The 19,657-nt window shown below is 36.7% G+C and overlaps 1 protein-coding gene across 2 annotated transcripts in view; it reads left to right on the top strand.

Annotated features, from left to right (window-relative positions):
- The window catches only part of NBAS (NBAS subunit of NRZ tethering complex), a 408,191-nt gene that overhangs the window by 228,836 nt on the left and 159,698 nt on the right, over positions 1-19,657 (top strand). For both annotated transcript variants that reach the window (XM_053587868.1, XM_053587869.1), the window contains 4 exons: positions 3,376-3,489; positions 4,666-4,779; positions 7,027-7,184; positions 7,886-7,975. In XM_053587868.1, the coding sequence (XP_053443843.1) occupies positions 3,376-3,489; positions 4,666-4,779; positions 7,027-7,184; positions 7,886-7,975 (476 nt within the window). The remainder of the gene's footprint in view (positions 1-3,375; positions 3,490-4,665; positions 4,780-7,026; positions 7,185-7,885; positions 7,976-19,657) is intronic.

Genomic DNA, 19,657 nt, shown 5'->3' with positions numbered 1-19,657 from the left:
TTTTCTACTTTATCAGCCGTTTCCTTCATTGTTTCCATCATTTCCTTTATTGTTTTCATCATGTGTATTCTAAATTCTCTTTCTGTCATTCCTAACATTTCTTTATAGGTGGAATCCTCTGCAGTAACTACCTCATGTTCCCTTGGAGGGGTTGCTCTGGACTGGTTCTTCATGTTCCCAGGATTTTTCTGCTGATTCTTCCTCAGGAGTGATTTCCTTTATCTGTTTTCTTGCCCTAATTTTCCTTGCTCTTTAAGTTCCCACGCCTGTGGACTAGGGTTTCGATGAGTCCTTTTGGTACAGTACCAGAAGGATGAGAAGGTTGAATATCAAGAAGGGATAAAAGGAAGAAAAAGAATGAAAGAAAGAAAAGAAAAGAGTGAAAGGAGAGGGGGTGGGTAAAAGGGAATATTGACAAAAAGAAGAGAGGCACAGAAAGAGGGAGATAGAGCAATGTAGGTGTACAGTATGGTACTTTGACACAACCTTAAAAACCCCCAACCTCTGTGGATGCCCGATTGGGTGGTTCCCTTGAGGTCAGAATTTGTTTGCTAACCTGATTGGACACAGTACCCCAGCTCCACCAAGTAAGGAGGAAAGACAAAAATGCTATAAATCAAACTAAAATAAGCAAACAGAAAACTTTACAGGATAAAAATTGAGTGAAAAACCAAATAATAGGGGTAGAAATACTAGCAAAATTGAAGTTCTGATTATTGAAAATGGCAACAGTGGAAAATTGTATTTAAACTAGAAAAATGGAAAAAGAAAAGAAGGAAAAGGAAAAAAGAAATCTGTAAGGAAAAGTTTGAAATTAAAAAACAAAACAACAACAATGAATAAACAAAAAACAAACCCACCAGAACCCCCCCTCCGCCCCAAACAAAGCAGTATATATATCTTGTTGAATGTTGTCTTGGAACAGGTGTTCTTCTGGGGTATTGAGATGTTAATCAGAATGCTGATAGGACTGGAGGCCTCTGCTGATTTCTCAAACCCTGCTTGGTGGAGAGCCTAAATCTCTCTTTAGGCCTCTTAAAAGGCACTTTAAACTTCTAAACGTGGCTAAGCAGAAGCTTTCTCAGAAAAGTGCTTTTTGCTGGGATCACTGCTAAAGTGGCCATCCACTTACCCAGTTTGCCAAAACCGGTCTCACTCTGCTCCTCAGGGTTAAGGCTGTAAGGCGGCTTAGTTCCTGCCTTTAGGCTGCTCAGTCACTAGATTACTAACTCCGGCCCCATCCTTGCTCTGTGACCCTGTGGGCAGAGCTTGCCAGGGCAGTTCTCTCATAATGGCTCCCTGCGACCCACAGCCAAACACTATTAGCTCAGTTTGGGGCCCTAGACTGTGCCCAATGTTCTCCGCACTCCTGCCAGAGCTCTCCCCAAGGCAGTTCAAGTGAGTGCCAAATCCAAAACACCAAGACATTTCACAGATAAGGCCTTTCCAGTTTGCAGTCTCACTGCTGCTCTACTTACAGCTACCAGCGGGATTAGACAGATTGAACATTTGCAACCACTTGCCAGTTTTCCACTGTTTTTGTCCTCCCCTTGGGATCCTGAAGTCTCTCACTGACTCCCTATGTCCTCAAAGGGATGATTATATGCAGATCCCACCAGCCAGAGATGTCTTATCTCCCCAGACTCACAGTGCCCAGTTGCAGGGAAGCTGTTACTCGGCTGCCATCTTGCTCTTACTCTTCCTCATTTTCTTTTTTTAACCTCCTAATACCTTCAGATAAAGATGCCTGTCACAAGTTTCTTGGTGTTTTTATCCTCTGTAGTGTCCAGTGTTGGATGGATTTTAGGAGATACAACCCGGTCCAGACAATCTTGTTTTCATATGGGTCTCCATTGTGCTTATACTAAAAGTTAAAGTTCTGCTTCTCAGACAAAATTATTAGATTTGAAAGGTGTATTATTTTTACTTCAGATATCATTGTTTGCATAATTATTGTACGCATCTTAACCTAATATGTAGGTAAGGTGATTGCTAAATCCCTAGAAAATTCTATTTATTTTTTCTATTATTGCAGTTTTTGAGCTTGAAGCTTCTTAAAATTGTGACTGTTAACCAGGCTTACTACAGAGCATTTTCCTTTTTTTGCAGTTTTTTTTTGGCCGGGGCTGGGTTTGAACCTGCCACCTCCGGCAAATGGGGCCAATGCCCTACTCCTTTGAGCCACAGGCACCGCCAGCATTTTCAACTTATTCTCACGTGTCTTAAATCATTAACTACCTTCCCCTCAAACATTATTTAATTGCAATTTTTAGTGAGGGAAGAATCCAGAGTATAATGAATCTTTTGCTCTGTTTATATCTCCTGTTAGGCTACATTATGATAGATTTGCCTCTGTGAACATGTGTGTTTGTTTCACTTACCTATTTAATCCAAATAGATTCATAAAATACAAAAATTATTTTCTTGAAGTCCCCCAAATGCTATCAAATTTTGAAATAATTAAATTAAGTCCTGGTTTCTGTGATAATCAGTTAGCAATATGATTGCAGGTAATATTTGTATATCAGGGGCTGAGTATCTGTAACCAAAACTGCTACTCTGCTGTAGCTTCTGAGAATTTCTTGACTGAGGAGTATTTTAAGGAAGACATTTGCTTTCATATCTTGACAGTTTTCTAACTTGATTTGGAGTTTCCAATTAGAATGACTGCCAGAAAACCTTCTGGATGGAATATCGCATTTGTGTTCTTTTTGTCATGTTCATCCTACAGATTCAATTTAGGTTTCAGGTTTTTGTATTCATCAATAATCCTGGACAAACAAAGCAACTTGATATTTGGAAATTTATGGTCCAGGTATTTTCATTGTAGTCGCTGTTTACAGTTCATTTTGTCACTCTGCTTCGTTTCAAAGCTCTGTGCCTGTACTCCAGGACTTGCTGTTTCTTGTTAGATGAAAGCTGATATGTGAAAATTTTTAAAAACTGTAACTAATGAATTAATAGAAAACAAGAATCCTCCCAACTTGGGTGATGTAGCAGAGATAGCAAGTGGGTATGGGGAACATTGAACAGGTTTTGGAGGATCAAGTGGTGAGTGCTGGTATAATTATATGAAATTTGAAAAAACAAGTTCTACCTTGTTCAAAATTTCCCTAAGTCCTGAGCTGGTAGTTAAAAAGGTGACAGATTCTTCTTCAGATTGACAGTTTATGTACTAAGATCTGTGTTATACATTATTTATTCATAAGCAATGATAATTTTTGTGTTTGTTAAATGTGCTTTTTGCTTTTATTAATTCACATTGATCTGGAGACTAACACAGTTTTCATTTTGTTTGGTTGCCTTACATTGGAAAGATCATGACACCCTTTGTGACCTCTCTGGTACAAGATTGACTATGTTTTTCTTTTGTAGTGCGATTGTGCTCTGATAAGATCAGCCTCATCAAGGAGTGCATTTCCCAGTCCCCCACATGCTATAAACAGTCTGCCAAACTTCTGGGTCTTGCTGAGCTGCTGAGGGTTGCAGGTAAATCTTTGAAATACTAAACCACAGAATAAGTTTTCTGTATTATTCTTGACATTATCCCAGGTAAATAGTGGATTGTATGCTTACAGGTATGAGAAGAACATCTTTAGGGCAAGGATTAGTCTTTCCTAAAAGACTAGCATGTCATAAAAATGTGTGTCTATATTGAGCTGCTGGGCCATCTGTCCTTTAAAATGAAGATAGGCTTATTCAAGTTGTTGCAAAGTGATTGTGAGATTAGGAACAGAAGTCAGTGTTGCCATTTGTAACCAGAAAGCTTAACTGGAGAACAAGCCAGCCTTACCAGTTGACCTGACCTCCAGTCTCCAAATTTAGTTTTTTTTTTAGATCTGAGCAATTTGTTTCCCTTGAGTTGGGTTTCAGTTTGCTTGTGTAGGAACCTAGTGGGGAGGGATGGAAAATTACTAAAAAGAAGGATTAGGGTTAAGGAAACATTCTAACTAAACAACCTAACAGAATATAGCCATTTTGGAGGCAGACCAGAGCACCTGGGGGATGGGGATAATGAGAGGTTTAGTTAGATACCAATGGTGATCAGATCTCTAGGGTGAGGGATTCTGGCTAAACTGAGGATGTGCTCAGGGACCCAGTACAGTAGGTCTATTCAGGTTCAAAGGGTCCCGTCTAGAATTTGTTCCAGAAGCCAGTCTTGTTCAGTGCTCTGTACAGCACTTATGTTCTAGTTTCTAAATACTAGTTGAATTTTTAAGATAAAAAATAATATTGCTTCATTATTGTCACCCACTCAATGGGATGATCATTATTTCTTAAGCCCTTTTATAACCTGCTTTCCTTTTGCAGCATAGATTTTTTTTTTTTTTCTCCTCTTTCCCTTACCACAGTATTACAGGTTTTTCTGCAGAGCTGTCAAGTACTCTCATTTTGTACTTTCTGATTTGGGTATTTTAATTAGGAACTGATGTTATCATTCATCTCTCTGGAGACTGAGGGCTAATTTCATACTTAATAAGTAGATAGATTAGAGGATATGGGGATTTAAAAAATTAGTTGTTGTGACCCTGTGTCCACTGATTGTTTAAAACCAGCCTAATCGCTGTGTTTTATTTTTGAATTAATTTGAAAAACAGTGTTAATGAGTTTTTTTTGATCAATGGACACTGCCGAAATCATGTTGTCATGCACATGTACTTACAGGTGAAGACCCAGAAGAAAGGCGTGGGCAAGTTCTCATCCTTCTGGTTGAGCAAGCACTTCGTTTCCATGACTACAAAGCAGCCAATATGCATTGTCAGGAGCTGATGGTCACTGGTGAGGAGACAACTTACTTAGTTAGCACTTTGGACACATCCTCTTTATGTGATAAGTAAGGGAAAAGTTCTGTTTGAAATCAGTTGACCTGGTTGGTAAGCCAGCCACATTTAGGCTTGAGATAAATAAGTATATGGTGTATACTTTTATTTATATATATATAAAATGTGTATATATATATATATGTATATACATAAATGTGTGTATATATATATATAAATGTATATATATACTTTTTTTTTTTTTTAATTTTTTTACAGACTAGGTCTCTTTCTGGAATGTAGTAGCACCATCATAGCCCACTGCAGCCTTGAGGTCCTGGGCTCAAGTTACTCTTCTGCCTCAGTTACTTGAATAGCTGGGACTGTAGGTTCATGCCCCTGTGCCCCCCTAATTTTTCTTATGTTTTTAGAGATAGAGGTCTTCCTTTGTTGCCCAGGCTGGTCTCAAACTCCTGTTCTCAGTCAATTCTCCTACCACAGCCTCCTGAGTCACTGAGATTACAGGTGTTAGCTACCATGTCTGGTCTTGCTTATATGTAGTATATTAATAAAAATATTTTAATGTGCTTAGACATTATATTTTATTTCATGTTTGCTTCTATTCTCTATTTTGTAACTGTACGGTATCTCTATTTTATTTTTTTAAAGATGACATAGTGCCTTTCTAAGTAATGTTGAGAAATTGGGAAGTAGTTGGAACTCTAAAATATTCCATATGGAAATTCAAATTTAAGTCTTTAGATGATTAGCGAAATTTTTGTGGAATAATTTCTACATAATTATTTAAGAAATAATTTAAAGAAATATTTAAGAAATAATTTAAAGAACATGGCATGTGCCTGTACTGTCAGATGTTTGAGAGGTTGAGGTAGGAGGATTCCTTACGTAGGAACCCAGTGGGGAGGAGGAAAATTACTAAATGAGCTCAGGGGTTCACGTCCAGCCTGGGCAGCAAATTGGGACCCGGTCTCTTGAACAAAAAGCAAAGAACACATTTTCTAGTGGAATAGAAAGTGATGTTATCTTATCATGGGTTGTCTACTAAATGGTCTGCTTTTTGTGGCTGTGCCTGAATATATTATGAAATATGAAATGAAATTTTATGAAATTTGATATATTTCATGATATATGAAAGCTCAAACATTTTTTAACCCACTATTGGAACATTAATAGTATATGATTAAAACACAGTGCTTCACTTCATGATAACTCATGGAGCTGCATGCTAGTGATTCATGCACTTTTTGTATGTATACCTTTAGAGAAAGAATTATTCTGACACTTGCTAATAATGGTAAGGAAGACTTTATTCAGGACTGTTGTGATAGCTATCAAAACTTGCAACAAAGGAGAGAGATTGGGCTCAACTCTAAATACAAGGACAAGGGCCATTCATAGCCTCTGAGAAAATCAAGGGAGTTGTTGGCTAGCAATTTATTAAGAAAGGATATCAGAAATCCTTGCTGAAAGCAGGCCATTGTGATTGGCTATTAAGGGTACAGGAGGAAGCATGAAATTGAGGGTGATGAGATAATGAGGTCATGGAGATTCTGGGTAACCTGGCTTAGCTATATTCTTGCTAAAACTGGAGTGTGCAAGTTAAACAAAGCTGGGACATAGGGTTGAGACTAGTTGAAAAGAGGCTCAGAATAGCCTGACTGAAGTTTGGTGAAGGAGAGAATATTCAGCAATACGTCTATGAAAAGATTTAAAACTCTGGGAAAATATTCAATACCTCAGCATTAGAGAATTGGTTTGTATATTATTATCAGATCAGCTATGTTACCTGATATTAACCAAGAGATTTTGCAACATTAAGTTTAGAACAATTATGGTCTTCTATAAAAACACTGTTATATTAACCTAAAACTATTTATTTAGAGAGCTTTGATATAATTTTATTCCTGTAAGGTAGAACCTATATTATTTTTTACTTTATATATTTAGAAAAATTATTCTTGCCTGAAGCCTTTGTAGTTAGGAAAAAGACTGACTTTCAAGCTAGAAATCCTTCAAATAAGAGTCAAAGTATATATTGTAGTAAGAATTCAGAGTATAATGTTGTGCCGGAAAAAGATGATTATTGGATGTTGAGGGATGGGTCTGCTTTGCTACTACAAGGTGATTCTGTGCAGGTCTCTATCACAATGTCTCTGAACAGAAAATCATTATGTTTCTCATCTTAGATTGGATGTTTTTTTCTTCTTCTGGGACTCATTTCTTTTTCTTCTTGCACATTGTGCAGGTTATCCCAAAAGTTGGGATGTTTGCAGCCAGTTAGGACAATCAGAAGGTTACCAGGACTTGGCTACTCGTCAAGAGCTCATGGCTTTCGCTTTGACACATTGCCCTCCTGGCAGCATTGAACTTCTTTTGGCAGCCAGCAGCTCTCTGCAGGCAGAAGTAAGTGCTCCCAGTTAAAACAATCCTGACCTGTATGAAGTGCATTTTGATGGGGGTGTGGATCTGAGGTGTGTGTGTGTGTTAATAGTATGAGAATTTTAATTTACGGAAGAAAAATAGATACCATGTATGTGAAAAAGGCTTTGAAAATGTTAGGCTATAAAATAGTATTGCTGGCTTTGATACAGAAGGGAAGAAAGGGATATAAGAGAGCCTTGAGAAATTGAGGGTAATGGGGACGAGAAACTGTTATGTAAAATATATCTGAAATCATATGAATTAAAACCAGTGGAGGCACCATTCCTTAGGAAAAAGTCCTGTGGAAATTAGGTGTAGAGCTGGGCGTTTGTTTGGTTCCAGATACACTGAATTTCCTAAGATTCACAGGATAGATCTGCAGAGGAGAGGGCAGAGCCCTTGTTGAGAAACACTATTAAATACTGAAGAGATTGTAGAATTCGTGTTTTCATCTCACAGTCATTTATTACATTGTTTATCATGTTTTTCACACTGGATTCCCCCTTTTTGAAACTGTTGTATCTTTGTGAAGCTGTTTATGAGGTTCTAAAATAAGCCTCTTACCAAAACCTGTTCATTATGAAATAGCATTTTTTTCTAAAAAAATTTATTTCAAGCCTGCCATGTGAAGGAGGCAAATTTAAAGAAGAACTCCTTTATAATATAGCCTATTCTTCTTTCAGATTCTTTATCAAAGAGTGAATTTCCAGATCCACCCTGAAGGAGGGGAAAATATCAATGTTTCACCACTAGTTGGCAAAACGGTGCAAGAGGTAAGTGAGAGTGGGGGAGAGTTTGAAAAGTGGCTGAGAGTTGAATGAAGTGAGGTCAAGTGACCTGACCTCACGTCTGAGAGGGATTTTGTGTATGTGAACGTGTAGGGACTGCTTTTCTCGTCAGTTTGTGTATGTGTCTTTGAAATATAACATTTATATAGAAAAGTATAGAAATTCTTGCACTCACCCTTATTATGAGACTAATTTAGGACGTCCACATGAAAGCTATAACCCAGTTACAACCTAAGACTAGGGGGAAGGGGGAAAGGGAGGGGAGGGAGGGGGGAGGTAGGTGGAGGGAGGGGGATTGATGGGATTACACCTGCGGTTCATCTCACAAGGGTATATGTGAATCTTAGTAAATGTGGAATGTAAAGGTCTTAGCAAAATAACTAAGAAAATGCCAGGAAGGCTATGTTAACTAGTGTGATGAAAATGTGTCAAATGGTTTATGAACCAAGTGTATGGTGCCCCATGATCATACTAATGTACACAGCTATGATTAAATAAATAAATAAATAAACTATGAAAAAAAAAGAAAAGTATAGAAAACAAAAATTTTTAGGTAAATAGATTATCATAAAGCAGATACCCATGAAACCAGATGACAGGTAAGGAAGCAGTATCTATCCAGCCTTCAAAGTGCCCCGGACACGGTTGCCGTTAATTTCACCTCTTCTCCCTCCTTCCCCTGGTGATCACTGTCTGACTAATCCTGATAACCAGAGCCTTGTGATTGTTGTTCCTGTGTTTTAGGTAATTGTAACATCCACAATACACACACACCCTAATATGTTAGTTTAATGTTACTTTACTCTTTTTGGTACTTCATAGAATTAGTTACACTCTATATTATGTTTGTAAGATTCGTCCATGCTATTATAGGTAGCTGTAGTTTATTCATGTTTATTGCTATGTAGAAATTAATTGCTGTATTCACATGTATGTATTACAGTTTATCCATTCTAATATTGACATTGGTTTGTTTTCAATTTTGGCCCTTAAAAATAATGCTGCTATCATTGTTTATATACGTCTCTATTGCACAGGGGCAAACATTATTTCTCAGACATACACCTGGTACTGGGAGTGTCTGTTTCCAGATATGTATTTGATCTAAATAGATAATGCCAAGTGTTTTTCCAAAGTGATTTTACTAATTACACTTTTGAGCAGCAGCATTTGGGATTAGCAGTTTCTCTAATCCAGTTCCTTGGTCTTGTTTGTTGTCTAGTTTACTGTCCTCCTAAGTGTTCAGTGCCATCTAATTAGGATTGGGATTGACATTTTTCTGATTATTAATGAAATGGAGTTATCTTAGGAGAGATCCTCTTTTGTGAGGTACCTGTTCAACTCTTTTGCTCACTTTCTGTTGGGTTTTTGTTCTTTTCCTTTTCTTCACTGAGATTTTTATGAATAAATATCCTCTGAGCGAATTAAGTGTGGAGATGTTTCAGGTTGTCCATCCTGGGATGGGGAGAAGGCAGTGCCTGCCGCCACCCGTCTTCGTGGTCAGTGTTTGCTTTATGGGATTTGCCTTGTCATGACTTTCTCACAACAGAGAATTGGTATTCTCTGGCAGTTTCTGACATGCTTACATTCTCACTATATAAATTAAGAAGTGACGATTCTCTTCATAGATTGGCTATCCATAGGATTCTGTCAAATGGTAAGCTTTGCTTTATGGAGTAAAGTATGATTTATTTTTCATATAACTATTTCGGGAGACACCTATTATGACAAGTGAGCTGCACTAACCTTTCTTTATTGTTTTAAATTGTCTGTGGGCATCTTGACAAACTTATTAATATTTATGAATTATATAGTTACTTTTAGAACTCTGGTACAAAGCTTCTGCTATAGAATTTGTACATAGAGTTAGGGCATAGCTTTTGCCTTCACTATAACTCTTTCTACATCTCTTCCTTTGATAATAAAATTCAGTTTGGCAAACATATCAAATATACATGTGTATCCCTAGATTAGTGCTAAGCGATCGGATAATCTCAAAAATATTTGTAATGACTTTTTACCCTTACGGAGTTTCTGCCTATTCCTCCTGCAGTGGTGATTCTAGGGTAACACTGACCAATAGAACTTTCTTCAGGAAGGAAAATGTTCCATACCTGCAGTATTGTGCAGTATTGTAGTCACTCGTCATATATAGCTGTTAGTCACTTGAAATATCCCTAGGTAGCTGGAACTTCAGGTACAAGCCATAAAAGCACCTGGCTGTTTTTTGTATTTTTTTGTAGAGACAGGGTCTTGCTCTTGCTCAGGCTGGCCTCAAATTCCTCCAGCTTCCATCTCTCAGAGTGCTAAGATTACAGCCATGTTCCCCTATACCCAGCCTTCAAATTTTTAATTGTTTAATTTTATTTATCTATTTTTTTATTGTTAAATAATTCTGTTTAATTTTAATTAATTTAAATTTAAATAGTCACGTGGGGCTGCTGGCTACCAGATTGTACTCCACAACTCTAAAAGCTCCAACATTGAGTGGAGGATTGTGTTTGGCCACAAACCCTGCAAAGAGAGGACATGTGTTTTCACTGCAGCCCTTCAGATGGAAGCTATGGTGTCTTTTAGGGGCCTAGAGTGGCATGGATGAACTTTGTCCTGTGGCATGTTTTAACCTGTTGTAGTTGTATCGATTAGTAATTATTTTGTTTTCTCCCATTGAATGTGAAAACTTACTAAATTCTGTCATGTTTTCTCCATGGATTCAGAGCAGTTCTTATTTAGCCCAGTCATCATGAAATGTGTGCTAGGAAAACTTATCTTTCAAGGTCCAGTTGAAGACCTACTTTTCATGAGATATTTACCCCAAGTTTTGTACCTTTTGAACCTCTAATCCCTAAGCACTTGGTCAGTCCACATCTCCTGCTCTGCCTGTCTCCAGCAGCATGTCTTAGGTGCTGTGTCCAGTAGTGGAGAGCTCGTCACCATTCTCCAGTTAGGCTCTTTCACCCCTACTGCTGTTTGTTAGAGTTCTCTCTGCTTGTACTGTGCCTCTTCTCTTAGGGGCTGATGGCCTTTCTTATCCATTCCATCTAAGTGTTTTCTCTGTGAAACTTTCCTGGAGTCCTTTAACTGCTACCTCCTTTATACTCCCTAAGCATTCTTACATCCTTCTATCCCAGCACTTTATGGTGTGGCTTACTATTGTATGGGAACTGGTTAACTGTAGTTAACCTTGAATGCTTCCTTAATGCTTCATAAAACTCAGTTGGAAACCTCCTGCATAATGATTAGTCACTGGTAAAAATAAATTGGGAAGTAGATTTTAGCCTAAAGAGATAAGGAATTTCTCATTTCACTCATGCATGTGCTGTAGTGGCTACGGGGGTCCTGTTATATATTTTGGCCACTGTAAAGGGTGGGTTATTTCTCTGTTGAGTATAGAATTGCAGTGTGTTTCTGCTGAGCTCAGCTCCATGAGCTTATTCTGAATCTTCATCTTCATAAAATTCATGAAAAGCCTTTTGTGACTTTGAGTTTTCTAGTTTTTTCTTCTGTAATGAATTAGAAAGTCAGCCTGCCCCCTTGGTGGCTTCTTTGGGGTGGGCCATGCTATGTCACTGCAAGTGGGCATTTATTGCCCTTTTAAAGTCTCTTCAGCAAAGAAGACACCAGCTGTCTTGTGTGTTCCACTTAGCAAGGAAGAGAAGTTCTGGCAAAATGATTTTATATATATATATATATATATATATATATATATATATACACACATACATACATACATTTTTTTTTTTAAGCTCCTTAGAAGATTTCTTGTCTTCCTTTATACCCCTTTAGCAAGTTGTAATAAATCTAGCTCTCATGAAGAACTAATCCAAACCCTAAGTGAACACAAGGTGGCTTTGATTCATGAGGCACATTTCAGATGGTTGTAGCTACTATTATTAGATTAATAGTGTTTAGCTGTAAGATGCCATGCATTAGACATTAACATTATATGTAATAACCACATTAAATTATAGCTCATAAATGAGAAATGGCTTTATGTGTAATCTGCTTAACACTTAAGATTTTCATTACTTCAGTTGTGAAGATGATGATTTTTATATATATATCCAAGTAAAATAAAGATATAATTGTTGTGCGGTTACATTTGCATTAGAAAAAGGGGAGGCTATGAGTTTGAAGATATTGCTATTGTCCCTGTGAACAGGATGTTTGTTCATAAATAGAATAAAATGCAAAATTACAGAATTCCAGTTTCTTAATAATGTTGGTCATTATGCTTTTTAGTTGGAACAGTATTCTACCACTTAGCATATATTAACATTATGTTTAGCTACTATTTATATCACTTAGCCAATGATATTTTCCTCAGATAAATTTAATTAGAGCTAGAAATGGATTGTGTACAAGGTACCCATTAAAAAATCATTTTCATCATGGGAAAGCTTGTTATGACATATTAAGTGGCTACACATTTATACAGCTGGACTAATTAATGTTTAGAATTTGACCATGGGCTAAGCATAAAGCTTATTAGCCTTCCTATTATTTACAGTATGGATATAAGTTCTTTATCAGATTTATGATTTGAAAGTATGTTTCTTTCAATGTGTGACTTGACTTTTTCTTAATGGTGGTAGCTTTTGAGAGTAAACGTCTTAATGTTGTTGAAGTGTTATTTGTTATTATTTTCTTTTATTGCTTAAGTTTTTGATGTTATATGTTAGACTCTTTGCCTAAACCAAGATTATAAGGATTTACTCTGGTGCTTTTTTCTGAGAGTTTTACAGTGTTGTTTTTTTTTTTTTTGAGACAGATTTTAACAGTCCATTTATGGAGACGAGGGGATCTCAACATTATCTAGCATATTATATTTCTTAAAAGGAAAACAAATTAGGTATGAAGAATCTATGATAAATAATAACATTTGTTAACTTTTTATTAGAGATATGTGTGTATATGTGGTAATTTTTTACTTTCTGCCTTTTTTAACATATAAAAATGATTGAATAAGCAATACATTCATATATAAGTTACAGACAAAGTTCTCTCTTTTTTCCATCTGATCTATTTACTCATCTCATGATTCCCACTGCTCAGAGAGGTAAATATTTTTTTAATGTATATTCAGATTTTTTTAGTTTCTTAAATAGGGATTTCCCAGTTAAAGAAAATACAGAAGCTTTAATAAAATTGTAGTAAACCGAGTCCTGTAATAAAATCCAGAAAAATGTGAGATTTTTAAAGATAAACATTTTACCTGAGCAAGAATGAGACCCAGTCTCCAAAAATAGCCAGGTGTTGTGGCAGGCGCCTGTAGTCCTAGCTACTTGGGAGGCTGAGGCAAGAGAATCCCTTGAGCCCAGGAGTTTGAGATTGCTGTGAGCTATGATGCCACGGCACACTACCAAGGTCTGCAAAGAGAGATTCTGTCTCAAAAAAGAAAAAGATAAGCATTTTAAGTTAGTCCTGCTATGGGTCATGAAATCTGCCCTTGTCATTTCACATAGAGCATTACATAATGGCAGCATGGTATTCTTTGGATACATGGACCCTGGTTTCTTTTTCTCTTCTTTTGCTTTTGGATATTTAGATTACATTCATTTTTTCCCCCTGTTTTAGATTCAACTTTCCTAAGCATTTTATCTACACATCTGTGCATACACATGCCAGTTGCCCTGGGATAAAATTCTAGAAACGGGTTTCCGTTTTTTTGTGTTTATCTTTCATAACTTTGTGTAATGCTTACTTTGTCATGTATACTGTTACAATACCAACACATCACCAAAAATACAATATAGCCTCATTAATTTTGGGGGTGGGTTTGGACAACATTTTCTGATGAATATTCTCCGTGGGAGATTCAGTTTATGGCAATCACAGTGTGAGTGATGAGGTTGGTAATCCAGTGCTGACACAATTCGGAACATCCATTGATACATTTCAGTTAGCATGTAGATCCTGCCACAGGAATACTTTGCTCATTGTCATGCTTCTAGTATAATATATTTACGTAGTTGACAGCTTGATGCTCAGGGGTATGAATCATATAATTTTGATTAGATTGGTGAACCTACATCACAGATTTCCATTCTTGAGAAAAGTTAGTAAAAGAGGTTGCCTCCTCTTTTAGCACTATCATTGGAATTTCACGTTTTCTTCTTTTATCTAATGTTGCTTCATAATGATTGTTGGAATTTCACGTTTTCTTCTTTTATCTAATGTTGCTTCATAATGATTGTTGGAATTTCACGTTTTCTTCTTTTATCTAATGTTGCTCATAATGATTCTAAATTTCTGATATATTTATTTTGTTCTGTTTTGTTTTACAGTAACTCTTTTAGTAATGCTACGTAAGATACATTTTTATTTTTTATCTAGGTTTGCAATTTAAATCCATTTGCAGAAGACATTTTCCAAAAATAATACATTCAAGTTGTCCATCTTAGTTACAAGAAAATTTTTAGCTGTTAATAGTTTTTTTTTTTTTTAACTTTTTATGAAAATGTCGTATTATTTATCCCTGTAGGTCTAGCAGGTACCCTTCTGAGAGATTTTTCCTGGACTGCTTTGGTTTATACCTAATAATCATTACATATTCTTGTTTTCTCTCATAATCTTTTACGTACTCTCCCTGAGGCCTCTTTCCCTGCTATTTCACCAACTTGTAGCTGTATCACTAGTGACATCTTGTTGTTACCTTGATGGGTCAAATCTCATCTTCATTTTACTTGACGCTTAAGTAACATTTGACTTTCTTATTTCAAGGGCAGTCCATTTATTTTCTTTTCCTCCGATTTTAGTGGCTCCTTTCTCTCATTGTCCTTGCTGGCTCTTTCCTATCTCCCAGCTAAATGTTAGCTACCCGGGCCTTCATCTTAAACCTCTCCTGTGTTCACACTCATCCCTTCGACGGGCTCACCCAGTCTTCTACTTAGCAGGTTTGTGCTGATGATTCCCGGCTTTACAGCACTAGTCTGGACTTCACTTCTGAGTTCCAGACTTGGTTGTATACTTGCCAGCCTAACATCTATGCTTTTATTACTTATGGACAACCCAGTCTCAGTATGTTAAAATTAAACTGCTGATTTCAGCCTCCTCCTCCTACCCACTTCTTCCACGCCAAAACAATGGTGTTCTTTCTATAGTATTCCCATCCAAGGAAGTAGCAGCTCCATTTTCCCAGTTATTTATTTTGTAAATCTTGCTGTCATCCTTGATTCTTCTCTTTCTCCTGAATGACATATCCCATCTGTCAGGTTGTCTTGTTGACTCCGCTTTCACAGTGCACTTGGAATTGGACTACCACTCTGTTCTAAATTACCACCGTGTCGCATCTGAAGCCATAAAGTAGTGTCCTGTTTGTCTCCCTGCTTCCACCCTTTCTCTTCCTATAGCCTATGGTTGACAAAATTCTAACAAAAATCTAATTTTAACAAAATTAAAAAAATTTTTAAAAACACGAAATGTACTACATTATGCACAATTCCTTAAATACTTTCACTCAGAGCAAAAACAAAGGTTTTACCTACAAGGACACCCGTGATCTCATTCCTCCACTGCCCCTGTCACCCACACCCCATAACCTAACACATTTCACTTTGCTCGGCTGACTCTGGCTTACGGGTAACTCTGGTTATGTTGGCTTTCTTGCCACGCTTTAAACATGCCCAGCAAACTTTTGCATCTGGGCCCTTGTACTTTCTGTGTTCTACCTGTAATGTTCTTCCCCCAAATATCCAGATGACTTGTGCTTTCACTTCCTTCATTTCCTCAAATGTCACTTCACTGGGCTCTTCCTGTCTCCATACTTGCTTTTCTGTCTCTATATTTGCTTTTCTTCCCTAATGTGCCATGAGTGTCTTTAGAGCAGGAGCCATATCTTAATTGTCAAGGTCACCCTTTACTTAGTGCTGGGTTTTAAACATAATAGGCATGCCAAAAATATGTCTTCAGTAAATTTATTTCCTGGGTACATTTAGAGCCTTAAGTCACTTATCAAAGGTGATTTTGTAAAATGAGCATAGAAAAAGAAAATTAAAATAGACTTCGATATAAAATATATCTCTATTATTTATTAAGTTTCTTAATCCAGGTCCAAGAATTCTAGGAGATACCAGAGGGGTTTGGCCCCTAAATCTTCTGAAATAGTATGCCTCATTTAATGTGTCTGCGTCTGTCTGCGACCTTGTGTTCATGTGAGTGCACATGTGTGTGCAGTCAATTTTCTGGGGACAGGATTCAGCTTTCATCACAAATATGTAGGTGTCCATGGCTCCCCAAAGTGAGAATAACTAGATTGTAGCTTTGCCTGTTTAATAGCGGATGAATTGAAAAAGAGACAACTTTAGAGTGATTTACTCTATAGAGAATTTTTTTATTACTTTTTCTGAAGGGTACTTCTAAAAGTTGCATCACCAGTAATAAGGATTGCACTCTTAATATTTTGAGTTTAGAATAAAATTTGCTGTGGGTAAAAGTGATGTAGGGGAAGTACATTGGAGCCATACTTGGCACACAGAATGGTCCTTGTTCTTATGAACTTCTTTGGTACTGGTATCTGTTGTTATAGGATTTGAAAAATATTATTAGTCCTTAGTCCTTCAAACTACATAACACACTTGATATGAGATTTCATGTTATTTTTAATGCTAGGAATTGTTGATTTGTTTTTGGGTTTAATCTATTTCGGCTGTTATAAACTCTAAATTAATTAGCAGCATGGCATGAATATAAAAAATGCCAGTATTCATCAGCACACAGGTAAATTTTGCCTGAGCCCTTTCTTCTTTAACTATTATATGAAGTTGAAAGAAAACTGTTTTCTTCATTGATGAATCTAGTTACACTATGATCTTGGTAAACTGTCCCAAATTAAATGCTGATTCTATGGTCCAAGTGAGCCTTTTATTTTACTTTCTCTGTAGTAATTTTCATTAGGGGAAGCTCTTATAGAAGATGCTATTATCAGGTACATTTCTGAGCATGTGAATTTCCTTTATCTTCTGTAACAAACTTTTAAGTTTTATAGGTTTTAAATTTTCTATCTTGAGCTAGCCTATCCACATAAACAGAAGAAGAGTTTAGGTTCATTTTATGAAATTGAGCAATTGTTTTATGGGCTGGATTTTGTGATATATTTAATATAGCCTCTCAATCGTGAGGTAGAATCTTTGTAGTAAATGAATAGAGATTGAAAATGTGACACGAAATCTCATTTGAATAACATTTATCTACTCTAGACACAACCTAATAGGTTTTTGAAAATGTGTCTTCAAACACTTAAACAGCATAGTAAAAACAGACTTCTCATGCTTGTCTGTAGATCTAAGGTCTAGGTGAGAGATTTGTCCCATACTCTGAGCAGATAGTAATAAAGAAATAGTGTCCCCGTTCTTGAGTAGCTTACTGTGTTGTTGGAAGAACAGGCAAAATAATTAATAGTATCGATCAATCTATCATTGTAAGTGCACTAAAAGTATGTACATGACATTAGGAGTAGATAGAAGAGGCATATACTAGCTTAACATTTTACTTACAGCAAAAATATTACATGACAGAGAACACTTACAATAACATCTTTATGGCCTTGGACTGGGCAAAGATTTCTTAAATATGATACAAAAAGTATTAACCATGAAGTTACAAACTGATGCATTGGACTAATTTAAAATTAAGAACTTCTGTTAATCATAAAAAGTTATTAAAAGAAAGAAATGGTAATCTACAGAGTAATAGAAAACCTTTACAATCCATCTATCTAATAAAGAATATGCATCCAGAATATACAATGAACTCTTACAAGCGAACGTAGATGAAAGGGCAAAAGACTCAAGAGACATTTTACAAAGGAGGATACTCAAGTGGCCAAAAATATCCAAAAAGGTTTTCAACTTTATTAATGTACTGCAGAGGTGCAACATAAAACCACAAATAGATACCATTACATGATTACTAAAATGAAAAACACAGGAAATGCCGTGTATTGGCATGGATGTGGCTGGCTAGAGTATAAGTTGGTATAGCCACTTCAGAAAATGTTTGGCCCTGTTGACTAAATATGGACATATGCATGCTCTGTGCTTTAGCAATCTCACTACTAGGTATATGCCCACAAATGCATCATATGTTCACCAAAGATAATTACCAGCATGTTCAGGGAAGCACTATTGATATTAGCTCCAAACTGGAGACCGTCCAAATGCTCATCAATAGTGGAAGGATAAAGTTCTGATGTAGCCCATACCATAACATGATATAGCAATGAATTCAATAATCTTCAATACTTGACAAGTCCAAATGAATTTATATTGAGTGAACAAAATCAGTCACAAAGAGTACATAATTCCTTTCATATAAAGTATAAAAATAGACAAAATTAATTAACACTGCTGCAAGCAGAACAGTGTTTATTCTGGCGGTGTTAGTGGCTAGTCTTCTGCCATTCTGGTCCCGTGGTTTCTTGGCGTGAGGGCTGGTTACATGAGTGAGTTAAAATGTGTCAAACCATACCCTTACAGTTTTTTAACATGTCTTACACACATACTTCAATAAAAAGTTTATTTAAAAAGATCACTATGCCTGGATTAAAGACACGAAGGTAGAAAATATGCTGGCAGTAATTGTCTTTGTATCACTGGACTGTGAATAAATATTGTCCATTTGTTCCTGTACTTTTTTGAATTTTCAAACCATCTTTGGTGAGTCTGTATTAGTTTAATAACAGAAAAATGGGCTTAACCAAATGCATATATAAATGTGTGTGTGTGATTTTGCCAGCGTGTCAGAATCCTTAAAAAGGACAAGTGGACTGCGCATTTTGACAGCCAGATCTGTGAAGGAGGAGGGAGATGACGCCCCAGGCCAGCTGTGGTGGACCAGAACGTGGTGGACCCTCCATTTGCCTTGGTGTCAGTATTCTAATACATCCTCAGCAGTGTTAAGGAGAAACTAAAGATTCAGGGTGTGAAGCACCTAGCTTACAGAGTAGGCAGTTAATAAATAATAGCCAGTATGATTCTTATGTATTATGAACAAGACTCCTAGACTTTACTGTTGGTAAAAAATGTGTGTCTAGATCATTGTTGCAGCTTTCTGTGAAGCTGGTCTTCTCTTAGTTCTTCCTCAGCAACTTGCATTGCTCATTTTTTTTTATAGCTACTGCATCTAACTTTGATTAATAAACCATTAAAGCAGGGATCCTCAAACTGCGGCCCGCAGGCCACATGAGGTGGTGTGATTGTATTTGTTCCCGTTTTGTTTTTTTACTTCACAGTAAGATATGTGCAGTATGCATGGGAATTTGTTTATAGGTTTTTGTTTTTTTTTTTCAAACTATAGTCCGGCCCTCCAATGGTCTGAGGGATAGTAAATTGCCCCCCTGTTTAAAAAGTTTGAGGATGCCTGCATTAAAGTTTGCCTGTATTCTTGACTTCCTGTCCTTTTTTTTCTCCCAGATCCTCACAAAGATCCACCTTGGTGATAGTGTACTTTCTTTGTTGGGTGGTTGGATGTAGAAGTCTTGAATTTCTTCACTTATCTGAGTTACCTCAGGCCCTTTTCACCTTTAGACAAATTAGAAAGAAAAACACGTAAACTTAATTATACATTCAGGTAGAAAATGCCTTATAACTCATTATATTCGCAGTGTCATTACCTGAATTCATTCCCTGATTATTTTAAACTTGGGCTAACATTCCTGCCCTAGAATAA

The sequence above is a fragment of the Nycticebus coucang genome, chromosome 4, assembly GCF_027406575.1.
Source record: "Nycticebus coucang isolate mNycCou1 chromosome 4, mNycCou1.pri, whole genome shotgun sequence".
Taxonomy (NCBI): Eukaryota; Metazoa; Chordata; class Mammalia; order Primates; family Lorisidae; genus Nycticebus; species Nycticebus coucang.
The sequence above is the reverse complement of the archived record's forward strand: the minus strand, read 5'-3'. Positions and strand labels throughout refer to the sequence as shown.